General features: G+C 45.6%; 1 protein-coding gene across 6 annotated transcripts in view; it reads left to right on the forward strand.

Moving 5' to 3' along the window:
- Positions 1-22422, forward strand: part of LOC129825949 (semaphorin-6A-like) — a 98308-nt gene that overhangs the window by 39468 nt on the left and 36418 nt on the right. For all 6 annotated transcript variants that reach the window (XM_055886105.1, XM_055886106.1, XM_055886104.1 and 3 more), the window contains 4 exons: positions 10562-10622; positions 11249-11311; positions 11794-11895; positions 14622-14712. In XM_055886105.1, coding sequence (XP_055742080.1) covers positions 10562-10622; positions 11249-11311; positions 11794-11895; positions 14622-14712 — 317 coding nt within the window. The remainder of the gene's footprint in view (positions 1-10561; positions 10623-11248; positions 11312-11793; positions 11896-14621; positions 14713-22422) is intronic.

Genomic DNA, 22422 nt, shown 5'->3' on the forward strand with positions numbered 1-22422 from the left:
GATAAGTGTGAATTGGACAATGTCCCTGTCAAAATGTAACAAGTACTTTTGGGCGTCAAGTGTATGGAGTAAAAAGTGCAGAATTTTCTTTACGAATGTAGTGAAGTAAAAGTTGCCAAAATTATTAATAGTAAAGGAATGTACAGATACCACAAAACAAAAGAATACTTAAATAGTACTTTAAAGTATTTACTTAAGTGCCTTCATACCAGTCATTAGCATACTTTATATACTGTTACACATGCACTTATCACATAGTATTCCATACATAAGTTAAGGCCATGCAAACTGAATTGAAACCTGAGTTAGGTGCACATGTACATTACATAAACAGGAGCATGCGCCATATATTTATGTGGTGGACACTTGATACGATCACATGATATTGATGTCGTATGTCACAAAATCATGTTACGACCACACATATCAATATTCATTTTATATTTCACTATTTTGCTAAGTCTGGCTATGTGTATTGTCTCTACAGAAGGTGTAAACGGTACAGCCAAATGGTTTCTTGCATAGTAGCAATATCAGAAATAGATAGTGTCAACACATACAATATACAGTATGCACAAGAACAATATCAATAACGATATCAGTGAGACGAGGTAGTAATATGCATACAATCAGGGATAAAGTGGCTGAGAAGCAGGATAAACAAAAAAATTGTAGCAGCAGTGTATGGCGTGTGTGTTAGGAGAGTGTCATGTGAGTAGAGGCACTGCAGATAGTGCCGATGACTGGTCCGTCCAAACCACACATGAAGGGAATCCATATTCGGAGAGCCTGTTTCTGTCCTGCCCTTGACTTTGGTGCAGGGCATGTGATGTCCATAGCCTCTTCGTCGCAAAACTCCCTGATCTTCTCAACATGATAGTTTGTCTAGCTGTGTCCTGTCCAGGTGGTGATTTTACAGGCAGACCATCTATGAAAGGAAGGATGTCAGCATTGCGCAGCAGCTGAAACCTGGTCATGACAGTCCAAACGCTCTTTGGGGACAACACCAGGCTCCAGAGCGTTGGATCTGTAAAACAGGGAATAACAAAGCAAATCTGAAGACATTACAACCCTGCACAACATCAATTCACCTCCCAAGCTTAGATAAGAATAACCTCATACAATGAAAATTATTTTTTACCTGAAGTACTGGTACTGCTTGATCTGTGGCAGTGGCCTGAAGTACGGAGTCAGGTGTTGTTGCCAGCCATAGCTTTCCACCAGCACCGTATCATCCTCCAGTCCAACCAGCTGTGGGATGTTGACCCCTGTCACAGTGCCGTCCTTCACAACACCAGCAATCTCAGACAAGATGTTCACTCTGGTCTTTCTGAAGCGCTGCTTGATGAGGCCGAAGCACCAAACTTGGTGTGGTCTGTGATCAGGAAGTGAAGGTCCAGATTGTGGTGGAGCTTGAGCATGGTCCAACAGGCACAATAGCAGAGCACAAACTTGTTCTTGTTTTGGCCACTGCCGTTATCACAATTCAGGTCCACACGTGTTTTCCCAACTCCGTAGTTGGTTAAGAAATGGTGCATGTAATTGATGACTGCGCTGCTGCCTTTGGTTGTGCCAGCTCTCTTTTTGTTGACTGTATGACTGGTGGATTCGTGTCAGGCGTGTTCTACTGATTGATGCTGAAAGACAAATTCCAGATACAAATATTTTAGCATTATTATACAATAGATGCGAAATGGCGTTCTGAGATATCACTACACACAGTTCACACAGGTAATGTTAGCTACTGTAGCTAGCCAGGCATCTAACGTCAGCTGTCTCGCTAACAGCAGGCTTTAACTAGCAATACAAACCGATTGTCATAGCTAGCTAAAGTTAACCAATAGGTTCAATGTTAGCTAGCAAACATTAGGCTAAAACTAGCGATGCAAAATGGCATTCTGAGAAAACATCACTAACGTTACACATGCCTCATACACATAAGTTAATGTTAGCTAGCAAGCAAGCCAGCCACCTAACCTCAGCTAATGTTAGCTAGCTAACAGCGAGTTTTAACTTGGGATCTGTCATTTAGACATGTTACGTTAACGTTAGCTAGCTAAAAAATGAACTATAATCCCAATCCATAGAGTAACGTTACTAGCAATACAAACCGATTGTCATAGCAAGCTAAAGTTAAACAAATAACGTTAGGTGTAATGTTAGTTAGCAAGCCAACCATCGAACTCCTGCTGGCTAGCTAACAGCAAGCTTTAGCTTGCAATGAAAACAAATTTCTGACAAAATTAGAAACGCATAACATTAATATCTGTAACGGCGTTCCTCCTCTTCATACGAAGAGGAGGAGTAGTGATTCGACCAAGGCGCAGCGGGTTGTGAATACATAATTATTTATTTGCAAGATGAACTAAACACACGAAGAACACTTGATATATTACAAAACAACAAAACGATGTAGACAGACCTGGACGACGAACTTACATGAAACACGAAGAAATCACGAACAGGAAAAATGACTACACAAAATGACGAACGCACGAAACAGTCCCGTATGGTGTAACATAGACACAGACACAGGAGACAACCACCCACAACGAACACTGTGAAACAACCTACCTAAATATGACTCTCAATTAGAGGAAACGCCAAACACCTGCCTCTAATTGAGAGCCATACCAGGCAACCCTTAAACCAACATAGAAACAGAAAACATAGAATGCCCACCCAAACTCACGCCCTGACCAACTAACACATACAACAAACTAACAGAAATAGGTCAGGAACGTGACATAACCCCCCCCTTAAGGTGCGAACTCCGGGCGCACCAGCACAAAGTTTAGGGGAGGGTCTGGGTGGGCATCTGACCACGGTGGTGGCTCAGGCTCAGGACGAGGTCCCCACCCCACCATAGTCAATCCCAGCTTGCTAATCCCCCTCAGAATGACCACCTCTCTATTCCACCCACCTAATATAGGCAACACAAAATAAAGGGACAGCTCCGGGGCAAGGTAGCTCAGGACATAGAGGTAGGTGTGGTCCCGTGTGGCTCAGTTGGTAGAGCATGGCGCTTGCAACGCCAGGGTTGTGGGTTCGATTCCCACGGGGGGCCGGTACAAAAAAGTATGAATGTATGTACTTGTAAGTCGCTCTGGATAAGAGCGTCTGCTAAATGACTTAAATGTAATGTAAAAATGTAGGTGAGAATAGAGAGGTAGATAGAGAGGTAGATAGAGAGGTAGCTCAGGATAGAGAGGTAGCTCAGGATAGAGGGGCAACTCCGGACTGAAGGGCAGCTCCGGACAGAGAGACAGTTCTGGACTGAGGGGCAGTTCTGGATACATGGCAGCTCTGGACGCTCATGGCTGGCTGACGGCTCTGGACGCTCATGGCTGGCTGACGGCTCTGGACGCTCATGGCTGGCTGACGGCTCAGGACAGACGGGCGGCTCTAATGGCTCGGGACAGACGGATGGCTCAGACGGCACTGGGGAGACGGATGGCTCAGACGGCGCTGGGGAGACGGATGGCTCAGATGGCGCTGAGGAGACGGATGGCTCAGACGGCGCTGAGGAGACGGATGGCTCAGATGGCGCTGAGGAGACGGATGGCTCAGATGGCGCTGCGGAGACGGATGGCTCAGACTGATCCTGTCTAGCGGAAGGCTTTGGCTGCTCCTGTCTGGTGGAAGGCTCTAGCAGCTCCTGTCTGGCGGAAGGCTCTAGCGGCTCCAGTCTGGCGGAAGGCTCTGTAGGCTCAGATGGGCGGCTTTGAAGGCTCAATACAGACGAGCTTGGCAGACGGCAGACTCTGGCCGGCTGAGACGCACTGTAGGCCTGGTGCCGGAACTGGAGGCACCGGACTGGAAACACGCACTTCAAGCCTAGTGCGGGGAGCAGGGACAGGGCACACTGGACTCTCAAAGCGTACTATATGCTTGGTGCGTGGTACCGGCACTGGTGGCACCGGGCTGAGTGCACGCACATCAGGACGAGTACGGGGAGAAGGAACAGTGTGTACAGGGCTCTGGAGACGCACAGGTGGCTTAGTGCGTGGTGCCGGAACTGGAGGCACTGGGCTGGGGCGGGGAGGTAGTGCCGGAAATACCGGACCGTGCAAGCGTACTGGCTCCCTTGAGCACTGAGCCTGCCCAACCTTACCTGGCTGAATGCTCCCCGTCGCCCGACCAGTGCGGGGAGGTGGAATAACCCGCACCGGGCTATGTAGGCGAACCGGGGACACCATGCGTAAGGCTGGTGCCATGTAAGCCGGCCCAAAGAGACGTACTGGTGGCCAGATATGTAGAGCCGGCTTCATGGCACTTGGCTCAATGCTCAATCTAGCCCTACCAGTGCGGGGAGGTGGAATAACCCGCACTGGGCTATGCACACATACAGGAGACACCGTGCGCTCTACTGCGTAACACAGTGTCTGCCCGTACTCCCGCCCACTCATTATTTCAGCCAATCATGGCTAGCAGGAAGGTTGCTGACTTTCTCTGTGGCTAAACCAACTAGGCTCTTAATTTAAACATTGTATTGGTATTTACAGATGACATACTAAGGCACATGAAAGTTAAGGCACATGAAAGTTCACATGTTCGAGAAGGCATTTCTGCCCAAAAAAAACGCATTTTGATAAAAATAAAAAAAAATGTTCAAAAGGCTCTCATGTGAAGTCGTGACTTGAGACACACGCCCAGTTTCCTGAATCGGGTCACAATTGGTCTTTTGACCAATCAGATCATCTCTTTTGCCAGAATTGGGCTGCCGGTGTATAGTCATAACCCAGTGAAACGTGTCTGTTGTGGGCCAGTGTTGGGCCCAGTTTTGCGAGGCCAGTGTTTAGGGCCCAATGCTGTGGGTCCAGTGTTATGGCCATTATGCCATGCCTAAAGACCAAAAATCTCAGTGTGCAGCCTGCAGATGGTCAGTGGAAACCAAACTCTGTTTCAGGCCATTTTGTGAATGGTATAAATCCTTTTGGTTCTTGTTTACCGCTAGCAATAACACCACAAGCTCTTTTAGCAGCAGGACATGCAAACATGTCCACTGCCAAAATGGTAAATAGACAAAAGTGTCTTAATCTGGAGAAAAAAACGTAATCTTTGGCAATGCTGGAGCTCCAACATATGCTGTAATTGACATTATTTGGTCTTTTTGGGTGTAGTTTTAAACAGTTATCTTGATTAGGTCATTCTCTTTAGTCATTTGTGGCTTGTAATATGTTAATTCTCCCATAATTATGCATTCAGTTCATGTCTGTTGTGGATTGGTTTAATATTCTGTATAATTTTCTCAATTCCTTTTTATTAAAGTCATAATCCACAAGCCAGGATATTACACGTTTATCTCATTTGAATCAGTCATTTTCTTTGACTAGCTGTTAGTCTAATATCTTAGTGGGAATATTACTTTTAAGTAATATCTTTTTAGTCTATTTCATTTTTATTTACGTAACCTTTATTTAACTAGGCAAGTCAGTTAAGAACAATTTGTGTCATAGGCCTATCTAGTAATTCTCATGGTGATGAGCAATGACATTATGAGATAGCTGAAATATTTGTCTGCTTTAATTTACCATATTTCTAAGCTAAAGTATGCATACATTAATGTTGTCATGAATTCTAATACATTTTCATGGGAATTAATGTCACCACCCAGTGAGCACAAGACGTTGAAAATACATGTTTTCACGTCTTTTCAACCAAAAAGATTGATGTTCAACGTCTTGTGTTCATAGGGCAGTCTGGCTCCTTCTGTGCACTGCCCATACTCAGCCTGGCATGGGTTGTCAGAGGCCTACTCCCTGCTGTATGTTGAGTGTGTTCTTGTGGTGCTGCTGTGTGGGCGTGTGTTTCCTAGCCCTGGCCAGGGCCGACTCTGTGATCAGAGGAAGAGCGGACACTGAGGCTTAGCCCAGACTTAAGCTCTGTCCTGGTGTCTGCCCGCAGAGACGATCAACCGGCCACTGCTAGCCTGCCAATAGCAGCCAGCAGGTACCCCAAGACCCAGGTCACGCCACATGCTGGGCATAGTCACCATTCCCTGCCCTCAACTCCTGCTAACCATGGCAACGGCACCCACCCTCTGTTTACCCCCCTCAATAAGGGTGGGAAAGGGAAAGTCTGCCTGCGTGCATGTGAAGCATATCCCCGGTCCTCCTGAAAACCCTGGGTCTCTTTGGGCTGCCCCACTGGAGGCGCATGGGTCTCAATTATTCTAGTCATCATCAAATCCTGTTAAAGCCCGTTAATGACGCGGATTACACTTCCTCTGCCTCTCAGAACCAGGCCGTCATTTTTTCCACTGCAGTGTTCTGCCTGTACAAAATGTAAATAAGACTCGGCCAAAAGGACAGCCAAAAAATACTCAATGAGGCTCCTCTTTAAGCCACTCCTGAGTGTAATTGTGCCCATTTTGCCTCTCTACCCTCCCATACACTTGCGTGGGGATGTGAGCGAAACAATGTACAATGCCCCCCTACCACACATAATCTAGTTATGAAGAGGGTGGAATATGGGGAGGGGGGTGGGGGTGTTCCATTTGGAGGCGATGGGTGTGGGATGCATACTAATCAGGGCCCCCTTTCTGCCGTCCGAGCGCGAGATTGTTTCACAAAGGGTCACCAGATAGACCGCACTGGCCTGCAGTTCCCCCAGACGAAATGGGGTGTTATGAAAACGACATTCCCTTGCACAAAGCCCCTCTGTTCTCATGGTTGGATGTCCAAGTCCTCCTCTTTCCCCCTAGACCCACCAAAGCGTTACTTTCAACTTTCAATGTTTAGAGCCGTGCGGATATTTACATACCTTCCATCCAACTCACATTCTTACGCCCCTATTTTCGGGAAGTACAGAGCCCACTCCGCAGTGATTAATTTCACCAAAAAAACGGGTTGTGCGAGCCCTGGATGCTGATTGGCTGAAAGCCCTGGTACTGTATATCACATCGTATACCATGGGTATGACAAACAATGGCTATTTACTGGTCTAATTACATTGGTAACCAGTTTATAATAGCAATAAGGCACCTTGGGGGTTTGTGATATATGGCCAATATACCACGGCTAATAAACTGTACCATGGAAATTTACAAGATGTATTTTAGAAGTTACACTACCACATAGAACGCAGTGGAGATGAGAGGCGATCTGGCCTGCTGTATATTTAATAGCTCGACCATATATTTTAGTGGAGGAATGGAGGCCAGCAGGAAATGAATGGGGACTTGATCTGACATGAGCCCAGGTGCAGACAGTGTTTGACTGCTGGTGTTGACACAGAGACAGCTCCAGCATTGTCCTGCCAGGATGTTTGCATGACGAATGGCTTGGCTCTGTCTTATCTCTGCTGGAGCTCTGCTCTGATTCGACTGCTAGAATCACTAGGCTCTGAAACACTGGCCACATCAACAGGAGGGAGCAAATGATTGGAAATATGGACTTCTTGGAACAATGTCTCCAATTTGGATCAATTAGGCAAAGCATGTGGTGGAGAGAGAATCCAGAGAATCTTAATGAAGAACATTTTGAGGAGGATGTCTGTGGCCTGAGCTTGAATCAAATTTTTGTCGCAGCTGTGCAGTGCAATTATTTGCCAGTGCAGATGAGAGTGAACTTTCTCCCAGAAAGAAGATACACTATATATCCAAAAGTATGTGGACACCCCTTCAAATTAGTGGATGTGTCTATTTCTGCCACACCCGTTGCTGACAGGTGTCTAAAATCGAGCACACAGCCATGCAATCTCCATAGATTAACATTGGCAGTAGAATGGCCTTAATGAAGAGCTCAGTGACTTTCTAGTGGCACCGTCATAGGATGCCACCTTTCCAACAAGTCGGCTTGTCAAATTTCTGCCCTGCTAGAGCTGCCCCGGTCAACTGTAAGTTGTCTAGGAGCAACAATGGCTCAGCCGCGGTGGTAAGCTATACAAGCTCACGGAACGGGATTGCCGAGTGCTGAAGCACGTAGCGCGTAAAAATCGTCTGTCCTCGGTTGCAAAACTCACTACCGAGTTCCAAACTGCCTCTGTAAGCAACGTCATCACAAGAACTGTTCGTCCGGAGCTTCATGTGGGTTTCCATGACCGAGCAGCTGCGCACGAGCCTAAGATCACGGTGCGCAATGCCAAGCGTTGGCCGGAGTAGTGTAAAGCTCGCCGCCATTGGTCTATGTAGCAGTGGAAATGCGTTCTCTGGAGTGATGAATCACGCTTCACAATCTGGCATTCCGATGAACGAGAACGCTACCTGCCCCGAATGCATAGTGCCAACTGAAAAGTTTTGTGGGGGAGGAATAATGGTCTCGGGCTGTTTTTCATGGTTTGGGCTAGGCCCCTTAGTTCCCGTGAAGGGAAATCTTAACGCTACATCATACAATGAAATTCTAGACGATTCTGTGCTTCCTACTTTGTGGCAACAGTTCATGACAATGCCCTTGTGCACAAAGCGAGGTCGGTGCGGAAGAACTTGACTGGCCTGCACAGATTCCTGACCTAAACCCCATCGAACACCTTTGGGATGAATTGGAACGCCAACTGTGAGCCAGGCATAATCCCCCAACATCAGTGCCCGACCTCACTAATGCCCTTGTGGCTGAATGAAAACAAGTCCCTGCAGCAATGTTCCAAAATCTAGTGGAAAGCCTTCCCTGAAGAGTGGAGGTTGTTTTGGCAGCGAAGGGGGTACCATCTCCATATTAATTCCCATGATTTTGTAATGAGATGTTCGACGAGCAGGTGTCCACATACTTTTGGTAATGTAGTGTAGTTTCATTGTAACTGTCTCAGCCCAGAGAGATTAACTATTCAATTTATGACGTAGCGCTGATAACATAACTTAGTCAGGTTTTATCCTCTTGGATAGGTATTCCCAAACCAGGGATACGTGCAATGCCGTCGGGGGTACGCCAAATAAAAATCTGATTCCCATTTTATTTTATATACAGTATTTAAAAAATATATATTTTTGTTAAAAACAATTGCTTCACATTTTCAAACAGTCCATTTATATTTTCCAACGGGGCTATACATTTGGGTGAGTTTTTGTTTTTGACTGAGTATCCTCGTTTCACTGCAAAATTCAAATTAAACCATATAGTGTTCAGCGAATTAACAACACAATGTCAAATACAGGTAGCCTAGTCAAATAATTAACATCCAATCACATTAACCGAGTTTCTCACACGACTGGCCTATCTGGGTGATGTTTTTTCTCGCCTGAATGATCTGAGTTTACGATTACAGGGACTCTATATACAATGTGCGGGACAAAATTGAGGCTTTGATTAAGAAGTTGGAGCTCTTCTCTGTCTGCATTAACAAGGACAACACACAGGTCTTTCCATCATTGTATGATTTTTTTGTGTGCAAATTAACTCAAGCTTACAGACAATGTCAAATGTGATATAGCGAGGCACCTGTATCCTTGTCTCATCACGCACCAGCGACTCCTGTGGCGTGCCGGGCGCAGTGCGTGCTAACCAAGGGAGCCGGGTGCACGGTGTTTCCTCCGACACATTGGTGCGGCTGGCTTCCGGGTTGGAGGCGCGCTGTGTTAAGAAGCAGTGCTGCTTGGTTGGGTTGTGTTTCGGAGGACGCATGGCTTTCGACCTTCGTCTCTCCCGAGCCCGTACAGGAGTTGTAGCGATGAGACAAGATAGTAATTACTAGTAATTGGATACCACGAAAATTGGGGAGAAAAGGGGGCTACATTTTTTTAATAATAATAATAAACTCACACTCAATCTTGTGTTTAATAAATGTATCGTATAGTGTGTGTGTGGCAGGCTTACAATGATGGCAAAAAACAACATTTGAGAGTGCGCTGACCCTGGTGCTAGAGGTGGTACGCAGCTGGAGGTTGAAGGGGCTATAAAAAATGTGGGAACCACTGCTCTAGGAGATGCCTGAGTCCCAGGAAACTCATATAAGTGGATTCATTTCAGAATTGCTGTTCCTCCAGACTCCAGCAAACTTCTGTGCAGGTTGGGAGTCATAATTAAAGCCCAAGTCAGACAACATCTGTTACAGACTTTGATTAAAACTACATTCACACAGTCGTCTCAAAAAAATGAATCTCAAAAGTGGTTACAGCCTTGAGCTCGGTCACCTTTCCCTCCGCCAAACAGGCCTGTCAATCACTCTCAGAGCCTTTCTTCACGGTCAGTAAACACAGTCTGCCAGAAAGGTAGTTAACTCCTGAGTTTATGTGTTCCATATGGGGGTAGGAAAGTATGTATTACCAGTGAAACGCATAGGTCTTGTCTGCGCTTTAATGAGTGTTAGTATAGATTTCCTATGGCTGAACATAATGCTTAATTGACCTGAACAGCACAGAGTTACTTGGCAACCCCCCCCCCCCCCCCACCCCCCACCCCCACCCCCACCCCGCACAAACCTTTCCCATGAACAAAGAGGCTTTTGTCTGGGCGGCAGCAGCACTGTAAACTTTTGGTTTGCTTCTGTCTGACAACCCCTTTGTATATTGTTATTTTTTCCCTCAGTTTGAACAAAGTTTAGACAAATATGAACCGTTTAAGATTTACTGGTGGAGAAATGGTTGAATTGTTGTTGTTGAGTGCCTGTCTTATTTCCTCTCTTTCAGGGATCACATATACACGCTGGATACAGACACCGCCAACTCCGAGGAGATCTTTTTCAGCAAGGTGAGTCTTTTTTTTGGAAGACATGTTGTTCTGCGCCGTCCTCCTGGGTGACCGTACCGAAACACTCGCCTAATTACCTGGCGGACCGTCCTGTCCAGTCCCTCTCCAGCGGCTTGTCTGGCGTGAGACACTGCAACGCCGTGACCCCACTAAGCACGTTATCCTATCAGGCACCAACCCACATGCGTCATTGCTGGTCAGCGGGACGGGGCCAAGAGAGAAACCTGACAACCCCCAACCTCCAACCTCAGTGTCTCCTCAGTGTCTGTGTGATCCACCTAGTTGGGGCAAATAATAAGAGCAAGCCGGAATCTCTCTGTCTCAAAGAGACTGAGACAGAGAGATTGATCATTGAGAGCCTGTTTAGCAGTAGTCTTTAATCAGTGGCCAGGCTCCAAACACTAACACTGTACTGTAGCTGTAGTAGAGGCTACTCTGCTGTGGAATGGCAGCTCACTGGCTTCAGAGCAGCCTTGAGAGGACCCACAGGGCACAAGCAGAGTGCAGCCAATCGTGCGAGGTGACTGCCTGGTGCTCCGGGCCGGGCTCTGGCTCTCTTGAGGAATGATGACCACGGTAACTAAGCAGAGATCTCAATTGATTCCCCATCAATTTACTCTCCACAGAAACTGACATGGAAGTCCAGACAGGCAGATGTGGACACCTGCCGTATGAAGGGGAAGCACAAGGTACAGACTACTGATCTACTTATTCTCCCTCTCCTCAATGTACTGAATGTCACAGAATACATAATAATAACTAGGGCCAGGAGGTTTTCTTGACCATGGGACCTTACCAGGAAAATGCATGTGCATATTCATTTAAACCTACTTATGTCATCTCAGAATGCCTTGCTGTCTCAAATGCTTCTATATGAATACTCTATCGTGAAATGAATATTTACCTGTTATTTTTTATTATGGCATGGACAAATCCACCCATTTCCTTTATTGTGTAATTCATGTTATTGTGCATGTTTTTGTTTTCCGTGCATTTGACATTCTCATCAAATAATACACTGTACAGTTAATAGCATTCCAGGAACATAAACTAGTCAGTCGCCATCATTCATTCCTTTGAACGTAGCTGTCAATGTCGTTTCGCTCTAGTTTCTATTCGGCACAAGAATGGATCAGTCACAATTAACATTTTTTTCCCTTTTCTCCCCAAGGATGAATGTCACAATTTCATCAAGGTCCTCCTGCAGCAAAACGATGACACCTTGTTTGTGTGCGGAACAAATGCTTTCAACCCCTCCTGTAGAACGTACAAGGTACAGCTCGCATTGCGCACTACTACCCATGCTCTGACTTCACCTCTTAAGAATATGCTACAAACACAGTGCTGTATTTCACCAATATGGGTACGACGTAAAAGAGAAGAGGTGTGGAGAGATGGACATTGATGGTTTACTTTCAAAAGCCCATGGTCATATCTGTCTCTTTTTCTACGTGTAGTTTGTCATGTTTGATTTAAAAGCAGGTAAACCTATGCTGACATATAGGCATAGCAGTTATATTGAAATATGATGCTTTAATCAAGACAGGCGGCCACCTCGGTTGTCAAGGCATTTTTGGAATAGTTTCAAGATTTGGCTTTGGCTTTGGCAGAATTATTAAGCATGTCTTCTTTAGAGAGGAGCACCATCTGATTAAGGCAGCCCCCCGCATCTCTCTGAATCAGAGGGGTTGGGTTAAATGCGGAGGACACATTTCAGTTGAATGCATTCAGTTGACTTGGTATCCCCCTTTCCCCTTATATGTCATCCTTAGGAAATATATCTCTAGAAGGCAGTTGTTGTTGGCATGTTGGGAAATAAATTGGTGCCACAGTAGACTTGATTTGAAGGTGTTGTTGAGAGACATCGGGGATTTGTTGTTTATCGCGAGGTATGTTTACCGCTGAACAAGACTCTTTGCTTCATTGGGTTTTTGGTTTCAACGAAGCACAGAAAAGGCTTGTGTTCTCACTTGAGCATTCTTTAGAGAATGCAGAATTTATGTCCACATTTTATAGGCATGGTTAGTTTTACAGTTCCTCTGCTCCCGTTTCAGACCGTTTTAATTGTTATTAGTGGTATATTGTCTGCGGAAAGCTGACATCCTCCCTGACATACAGTAACACTTAACGAGTGGCGCTGTAAAATGTGTAAACGTTATGGGGAAGAGGTGAAATGAACAGGCTGCGCCTGTTGGCTGTAGGCCGTTGGCAGGCTCTCCTAGCCGACCGATTCCAGGCTTTTGAGGTGCATCCACTCATCAATGCTCAGCCTGGTTTTGATTTAGGGGGAGAGAGTATGTGTGTCCATGCATCCACCTTGGCTACAGTTTGCCTCACCATCTCGATGACCTGACAGGCCTGAAAAGAGCTTCTGTTTCGGGGCCAACCTCATCCCACATTAATCAGAGCCACGGGGAGGGGGGAGGGCTATACAAATGTGGCTGTCGACGGCAGCTACACCCCATATCCCCCCCCCCCCCCACACACACTCCTGAGGGCCGCTCAGACAGACACCTTGGCAGCCACGGGCCGCTCCCCTGAGCTAAGGCCCAGCTCGCTTTGTGTAATAAAGCCTCCCTCCCTAGCTGCCTGATATTCTATGGGTGTCCATTACGTCACATGTTGCCGGGCGGAGCAGGGGAACAGTCCTGAGAGGACCCAGGTGATCAGCCATGGTGTAAAGCCTCAGCCTCAGCCCTAGCCCGACAGGCAGCAGAGAAATGGAGTGTGACTGTCTCAGTGGGAGAGTCATTGCACTGAAATTGTGCACACTATGATTTCCCATAGCAGTGATAAACCCTATAGGATAGCAACATAGACATGCAACGAATTACAAGGCCCCTTTCCACTGTGGAAGCAACCACCGCCATGCTAGAAATGTCCTTATTTTCTATTTCTATTATTCATTTTCATATCTGGCCTTAATTATTGAGTTAATGAATTAATTTACATCCTCAAGGTTAGGTATAGCTTTCCATGTTTCTAATTGTTTATGGAAAAATAAAATAATGTCTTCAGGAGCATAGTGGATTGACCTCATATATCTCCCAATTGCCTTGGAGTCTCTTCCTCCTATTCAAATGGCAGGAATATATCACTGACAGAGAGCCAAGGCCACAGTAGACAGAGGTCATTGCCACTGTGAAATTAAACAGGCAGAAGGGGGGGCTCCCTCCCTCCACCAATGCGCAGCAGAACCCAGTCCAAGTAACAGACAGTCCAAGAGACTCAGGCATAGTGCCTCAACACCCACAGTGACAGCATAGTGCATCAACACCCACAGTGATACAGTTGAAATGAGTGCCCTCAGACTAGCTACGCCATATCTTTGATAGAAAATAAATGTAATTGCAATTTCCTGTCTCAAAAAATGTGTATCCTTTAAAGGGTCTCTGTTTATACAATTATTCATATCTTGATAGCCGAGAGAAAAATCCACTGCTGGTGTTAGTTGTCTTAATAAAAGGTCATGAGTCATTTTCACTGCCAAAACAGCTTCATCTATTTCTCTGGCAGGGTTTTCTGCACTTAGTGAGAGTGTGTGTGACCTTTTTAGTGGGCAGATGATAGCGGTTTCCACCGAGACAGGAATAGAAAATAAAATGACCTGTTTAGAGACCAAAAAGGGCAGTGTAAGCACTTCGCCTTTCTTGGCAAGCTGCAGTCTTTGTCAAAAGTATGCTAACTTTGTTAGCTTTGTTAGCATACAGTGATCTTCACCTCAGCCTATGCCCCGTATGAAAGACTCATGCCTGCTGGCGATGACACGGGCACCCATGGGGGAGGTAACTGACCTTTCACCCGGATATGATACTCAGCCACTGCCACTACTGCTGCAATGTTGTGTGAAATATGGTGCCATATTTAACACAATAACATCATTTTCCAATGAGGATAGGGTTGGGTTGGGGTTTGGATGGGTTGGGTTGGGTTGGGATGAGGTGACTGGTAGCTTTTGGGTGGATTTTCCTCTGACCTTCTTCCCTTCCCCCACTGTAGATGGACACCATGGAACATCTAGGGGAGGAGATCAGTGGGATGGCGCGGTGCCCATACGATGCCAAACACTCTAACATCGCCCTGTTTGCGGGTGAGAGACCATAACTAATTTGTTACTGGAATGTGGATGTGGCCTGGGAAAATATAGGGTACACTTTAGTCTAAATTACCACATCAATATGAGTGCAATATATATATTATGTTGAGTGTGTAATGTACTGTGTTTATTTTGTATACAGCAGTACCAGAGGCGATCAGTGCCGTTTAATATGAGGGAGGACGATTGTTTTTTCATGAGCATGGCCTTATTTCTATTACAGCATATTGGATGACTTTCATTCATATTCCATTCACCCAGTTCAGTGTAACAGCAATAGGTTTAGGCTACTATATGATACTCAAATTTTCTCTATACCCATTATGAGGTTGCTACAACCTAGCCTACGAATGAAAGTTTACAACGTAGATGCACACAGGCCGAGAGACAAATTTGAGTTCACAGACAGTGACACATGGACAGACATTGACGTTCAATACCACCTTGCACACTCTTGCCTGCATCTAGAGTAGCTGATATAGGGTGTAATCATTAGTCCAAGAGTTGCTCACAAGAGTTTCTATTGGACAAATTCAGGTATGTTTATCCCCATTTTGTTCCATTTGCTTCCATTTAAGAAACGTTTTTCAACAGAATCGGTGGAATGAATACACCTCTGATCACGCGTAAACACAGTTTACTTTGATAGCAGCCACGTTATATTCGTTGCCGCATCTATGCACTATAATCCGCTCACCTCTTCCCTTCGCTCACCTCTTCCCTTGCCATGCTTGTGTGACAAGGCGGAAAAACCTTCCCAAGCCAAATCGCTAGACACAGCCTACATCGTTGTCACCATATTATCTAAAGTAACGACATAGTCAGCATAGCTAATAGAACTAATGCGTTAGTAAACCTGCTACAATCATGCAGTAACGTTACAATGTACAGTCAGTAAGCAGTTACACTGGCGGGCCCCGGTGGCAATAAATTAGTAAGACTAAAAGCTTACCTTGACTTGGAAGAGTTCCAGTGTTGTGTTGGAAAGTCATAGCCAGCTAGCTAACATAGTATCCCTCTGTTTGAGCATGGTGTTTCAGTAGGCTAAACTAGCTAGCTGCATTTGCTAGCTAAGTAAGTGAAACTGAAAAAAAATGAGAATCTCTCTATTTCTCTCTTGCTTCTCCTTCGTTTTTGAAGATATTAATTTGTTACAAACTGTTCAAATATTGTCTTTCTCTCTTTGAGTCAAGTACTCACCATATTTTATAGACTGCAGTGCTAGCTAGCTGTAGCTTATGCTTTCAGTACTAGATTAATTCTCTGATCCTTTGATTGGGTGGACAACATGTCAATTCATACTGAAATAGCTCTGATAGGTTGGAGGACGTCCTCTGGAAGTTGTCATTATTACTGTGTAAATATATGGAAGGGAGTGAGAACCATGAGCCTCTTAGGTTTTGTATTGAAGTCAATGTACCCAGAGGAGGACGGAAGCTAGCTGTCCTCCGGCTATAAATTATTTGGTGACATTATTATATTCAGTATAGGTTTAGCTAAAAAGGAGAACTTTTAAAATGTTTAGCAATTAAAAATGTTATGAAATTCACTGAGGAGGATGGTCCTCCCCGTCCTCCTCTGAGGAGCCTCCACTGAGCAGTACTGTGTGTCTAAGACAACTTTCCTCTCGGGGACATCAAAGTTCTTCATATTCTATCCAATACTAAGACAAATTGAACCACTTGTATGAATGCTATGTCAAGAATGTGTATTTATTTACAATTTATCAATATGGCTCACAGTAATTACTTAAATGTATTATGCAAATGTTTCTTTACTCTTAGTCGTTAAACATTAGCTAGAGAGGAGAATCTTTCTCTATTTTAATGCAAGTTTGCATTAGGTATACTATCGTGCATTTAATACTTTGTGGCCCATTTTGATATCAATATACTAACAGCGCAGTATGTCAGGAATAAGTGGCAGTCTGTTACATGCTGTTGAACAAATTGTTGAACTCTGGGCCACATTTGTTCCGTGTTTCTGGGAAGACTCTTTCTCTTGGCAGATGTAGATTGTGGGCAATATAAGTATATAAGTGGTTTTGCACCCCCCAAAAATTGAATCTTTTTAAAAATGAATCAAAAAGACGAAACCCCAAATGAGTCAGATTATCGTTGGTGGGTTACAACTCCTCCAACCGAGGAGTTGTTAGTGATTCATTCCCATTGATATTCACTGTGAACCTATTTATGAGGTTTTTGTTCAATTCAACCTGGTCTCAGGGCATTTCATATTATTCTGTATGTACATCCAAGACCCTCCATTTAGTATGACATGTTACGTTTTGTATGGTATGTATTCATTTGTGGATGTCCATCACTCATTTTGAAATGTTACGAATTACAAGTTGTATTATACATTATACTGTATATAAACTCAGCAAAAAAAGAAACGTCCTCTCACTGTTAACTGCGTTTATTTTCAGCACACTTAACATGTGTAAATATTTGTATGAACATAACAAGATTCAACAGCTGAGACATAAACTGAACAAGTTCCACAGACATGTGACTAACATAAATTGAATAATGTGTCCCTGAACAAAGGGGGGGGTCAAAAACAAAAGTAACAGTCAGTTTCTGGTGTGGCCACCAGCTGCATTAATACTGCAGTGCATCTCCTCCTCATGAAATGCACCAGATTTGCCAGTTCTTGCTGTGAGATGTTACCCCACTCTTGGCATTGTCCCAAGCCCTCACTCTCCGATCCAACAGGTCCCAGACGTGCTCAATGGGATTGAGATCCGGGCTCTTCGCTGGCCATGTCAGAACACTGACATTCCTGTATTGGAGGAAATCACTCACAGAACGAGCAGTATGGCTGGTGGCATTGTCATGCTTGAGGGTCAGGTCAGGATGAGCCTGCAGGAAGGGTACCACATGAGGGCGGAGGATGTCTTCCCTGTAACACACAGAGTTGAGATTGCCTGCAATGACAACAAGCTCAGTCCGATGATGCTGTGACACACCGCCCCAGACCCCTCCTCCAAATCGATCCCACTCCAGAATACAGGCCTCGGTGTAACGCTCATGCCTTCGACGATAAACGCAAATCCGACCATCACCCCTGGTGAGACAAAACCCCGACTCGTCAGTGAAGAGCACTTTTTGCCAGTACTGTCTGGTCCAGCGACAGTGGGTTTGTGCCCATAAGTGACGTTGTTGCCGGTGATGTCTGGTGAGGACCTGCCTTACAACAGGCCTACAAGCTCTCAGTCCAGCCTCTCTCAGCCTATTGCGGACAGTCTGAGCACTGATGGAGGGAATGTGCATTCCTGGTGTAACTCGGGCAGTTGTTGTTGCCATCCTGTACATGTCCCGCAGGTGTGATGTTTGGATGTACCAATCCTGTGCAGGTGTTGTTACACGTGGTCTGCCACTGCGAGGATGATCAGCTGTCCATCATGTCTCCCTGTAGTTCTGTCTTTGGCGTCTCACAGTACGGACATAGCAATTTATTGCCATGGCCACATCTGCAGTCCTCATGCCTCCTTACAGCATGCCTAAGGCACGTTCACGCAGATGAACAGGGACTCTGGGCATCTTTATTTTGGTGTTTTTCAGAGTCAGTAGAAAGGCCTCTTTGATGTCCTAAGTTTTCATAACTGTGACCTTAATTGTCTACCGTCTGTAAGCTGTTAGTTTCTTAACGACCGTTCCACAGGTGAATGTTCATTAATTGTTTATGATTCATTGAACAAGCATGGGAAACAGTGTTTAAACACTTTACAATGAAGATCTGTAAAGTTATTGGGATTTTTACGAATTATCTTTAAAATACAGGGTCCTGAAAAAGGGACATTTCTTTTTTTGCTGAGTTTACAAAAGTATGTGGAAACCCATTCAAATTAGTGGATTGGCTATTTCGGCCACACTCGTTGCTGACAGGTGTATAAAATCGAGCACTCAGCCATGCAATCTCCATAGACAAACATTGGCAGAAGAATGGCCTCACTGAAGAGTGATGGCCCGTCATGTGCTGCCACCTTTCCAACAAGTCAGTTTGTCAAATGTATGCCCTGCTAGAGCTGCCCGGTCAACTGTAAGTGCTGCTATTGTGAAGTGGAAACGTCTTGGAGCCGCGAAGTGGTAAGCCACACAAAGTCACAGAATGTGTCGTCTGTCCTCGGTTGCAACACTCATTACAGAGTTCCAAACTGCCTCTGGAAGCAACGTCAGCACAACAACTTTTCGTTGGGAGCTTCATGAAATGGGTTTCCATGGCCACACACAAGCCTAAGATCACCATGCGCAATGACAAGCGTCGTCTGGAGTGGTGTCCGCCATTGGACTCTGGAGCACTGGAAATGTGCTCTCTGGAGTGATGAATCTCGCTTCACCATCTGTTAGTCCAACGGATGAATCTGGGTTTGGCGGATGCCAGGATAATGCTACCTTCCTCAATGCATAGTGCATAACTGTAAAGTTTGGTGGTGGAGGAATAATGGTCTGGGGCTGTTTTTCATGGTTTGGGCTAGGCCACTTTGTTCCAGTGAAGGGAATCTTAACACTACAGCATACAGTGACATTCTAGACGATTTTATGCTTCCAACTTTGGGGCAACAGTTTGGGGAAGGCCCTTTCCTGTTTTCAGCATGACAACGCCCCCATCAGAAAGCGAGTTCCATACAGAAATGGTTTGTCGAGATCGGTGTGGCAGAACTTGACTGGCCTGCACAGAGCCCTGACCTAACCCCCATTGAACACCTTTGTAACGAATTGGAATGCCAATTGCGAGCCAGGCCTAATCACCCAAGATCAGTGCCCGACCTCACTAATGCCCTTGTGGCTGAATGGAACCAGGTGCCCGCAGCAATGTTCCAGCATCTAGTGGAAACCCTTCCCAGAAGAGTGGAGGTTGTTATAGCAGCAATGGCGGGATCAACTCCATATTAATGCCCATGATTTTTCCTCTGACACCGACTGGTATAGAGGTCCTGGATGGCAGGAAGCTTGGCCCCAGTGATGTACTGGGCCGTTCGCACTACCCTCTATAGTGCCTTGCGGTCGGAGGCCGAGCAGTTGCCATACCAGGCAGTGATGCAACCAGTCAGGATGCTCTCGATGGTGCAGCTGTAGAACTTTTTGAGGGTCTGAGGACCCATGTCAAATCTTTTCAGTTTCCTGAGGGGGAATAGGTCTTGTCGTGCCCTCTTCACGACTGTCTTGGTGTGCTTGGACCATGTTAGTTTGTTGGTGATGTGGACACCAAGGAACTTGAAGCTCTCATCCTGCTCCACTACAGCCCCATCGGTGAGAATGGGGGCGTGCTCGGTCCTCTTTTTCCTGTAGTCCACAATCATCTCCTTTGTCTTAATCACTTTGAGGGAGAGGTTGTTGTCCTGGCATCCCACGGTCAGGTTTCTGACCTCCTCCCTTATAGGCTGTCTCGTCGTTGTCGGTGATCAGGCCTACCACCGTTGTGTCATTAGCAAACTTAATGATGGTGTTGGAGTTGTGCCTGGCCGTGCAGTGATGAGTGAACAGGGAGTACAGGAGGGGAATGAGCATGAACCCCTGAGGGGCCCCTGTGTTGAGGATCAATGTGGCGGAGGTGTTGTTACCTACCCTTACCACCTGAGGGCGGCCCGTCTGGAAGTCCAGGATCCAGTTGCAAAGGGAGGTGTTTAGTCTCAGGGTCCATAGCTTATTGATGAGCTTTGACGGCACTATGGTGTTGAACGCTGAGCTGTAGTCAATGAATAGCATTCTCACATAGGTGTTCCTTCTGTCCAGGTGGGAAAGGGCAGTGTGGAGTGCAATTGAGATTGCATCCTCTGTGGATCTGTTGGGGGGACATGCAAATTGGAGTGGTCTAGGGTTTCTGGTATAATGGTGTTGATGTGAGCTATGATTAGCCTTTCAAAGCACTTCATGGCTACAGACGTGAGTGCTACAGGATGGTAGTCATTTACGCAGGTTACCTTGGTGTTTTTGGGCACAAGGACTATGGTGGTCTGCTTAAAACATGTTGGAATTACAGACTCAGATAGGGAGAGGTTGAAAATGTCAGTGAAGACACTTTCCAGTTGGTCAGCGCATGCTCGCACTACACGCCTTAGTAATCAGTCTGCGGCCTTGTAAATGTTGACATGTTTAAAGGTCTTACTCACATCGGCTAGGCAGAGCGTGATCACACAGTCTTCCGGACAGCTGGTGCTCTCATGCATGGTTCAGCGTTATTTGCCTCGAAGCGAGCATAGAAGTAGTTTAGCTCATCTGGCAGCTCTCGGCTGTGCTTCCCTTTGTAGCCTGTAATGGTTTGCAAACCCTGCCACATCCGACGAGCGTGAGATCGGTTGTAGTACGATTCAATCTTAGTCCTGTATTGATGCTTTGCCTGTTTGATGGTTCGTCGGAGAGCATAGCGGGATTTCTTATAAGCGTCCGTGTTAGAGTCCCGCTCCTTGAAAGCGGCAGTTAGCTCAGTGAGGATGTTGCCTGTAATCCATGGCTTCTGGTTGGGGTATGTACGTACGGTCATTATGGGGACAACATCATTGATGCACTTATTGATGAAGCCAATGACTGATGTGGTGTACTCCTCAATGCCATCAGAGGAATCCCGGAACATACTCCAGTCTGTTCTTGCAAAACAGTCCTGTAGCTTAGCATCTGCTTCATCTGACCACTCTTTTATTGTCACTGGTGCTTCCTGCTTTCATGTTTGCTTGTAAGCAGGAATCAGGAGGATAGAATTATGGTCAGATTTGCCAAATGGAGGGCGAGGGAGAGCTTTGTATGCGTCTCTGTGTGTGGAGTAAAGGTGGTCTAGAGTATTTTTCCCTTCTGGTTGCACATTTAACATGCTGATAGAAATTTGGTAAAACGGATTTAAGTTTCCCTGCATTAAAGTCCCCGGCTAATAGGAGCACCACCTCTGGGTGAGCGTGTTCTTGTTTGCTTAAGGCGGAATACAAATCATGCAATGCAGTCTTAGTGCCAGCCTTAGTCTGTGGTGGTATGTAAACAGCTACGAAAAATACAGATGAAAACTTTCTAGGTAGACAGTGTGGTCTACAGCTTATCATGAGATACTCTACCTCAGGCGAGCAATAGCTCAACACCTCCTTAGATATCATGCAGCAGCTGTTATTTACAAAAATACATAGTTCGCCGCCCCTTATCTTCACCAGACGCCACTGTTCTATCCTGCCGGTACAGCATATAACCAGTATGTTGATAGTGTTTACAGTTTTGAATGTCCCGTTGTTAGTTTAATCTTCCGCATAGGTCATCTATTTTATTTTCCAAAGATTGCACGTTTGCTAGCAGAATGGAAGAAAGTGGGGGTTAATTCGATCGCTTACAAATTCTCAGAAGGCAGCCCGACCTTTGGCCCCTTTTTCTCTGCCTTCTCTTCACGCAAATCACGGGGATCAGGGCCTGTTCCCGGGAGAGCAGTATATCATTCTCGTCGGGCTCGTCAGACTCGTTAAATGAAAAAAAGGTTTCTGCCAGTCTGTGGTGAGTAATCGCAGTCCTGATGTCCAGAAGTTATTTTCGGTCACAAGAGATGGTAGCTCCAACATTAGGTACAAAATAAGTAAAAAAATAAGTATTAAGAATGCAAGGAAACGAACAAAAAACAATTGGTTGGGGACACGTAAAATGTCAGCCTTCTTCTCCGGCGCCATCTTAATATGCCTTCTGAACACAAATGCATCTTTTGTAAATGATGTGTGAGTGTTGGAGTGTGCCC

The sequence above is a fragment of the Salvelinus fontinalis genome, chromosome 28 (assembly GCF_029448725.1).
Source record: "Salvelinus fontinalis isolate EN_2023a chromosome 28, ASM2944872v1, whole genome shotgun sequence".
In the NCBI taxonomy this organism is placed as follows: Eukaryota; Metazoa; Chordata; class Actinopteri; order Salmoniformes; family Salmonidae; genus Salvelinus; species Salvelinus fontinalis.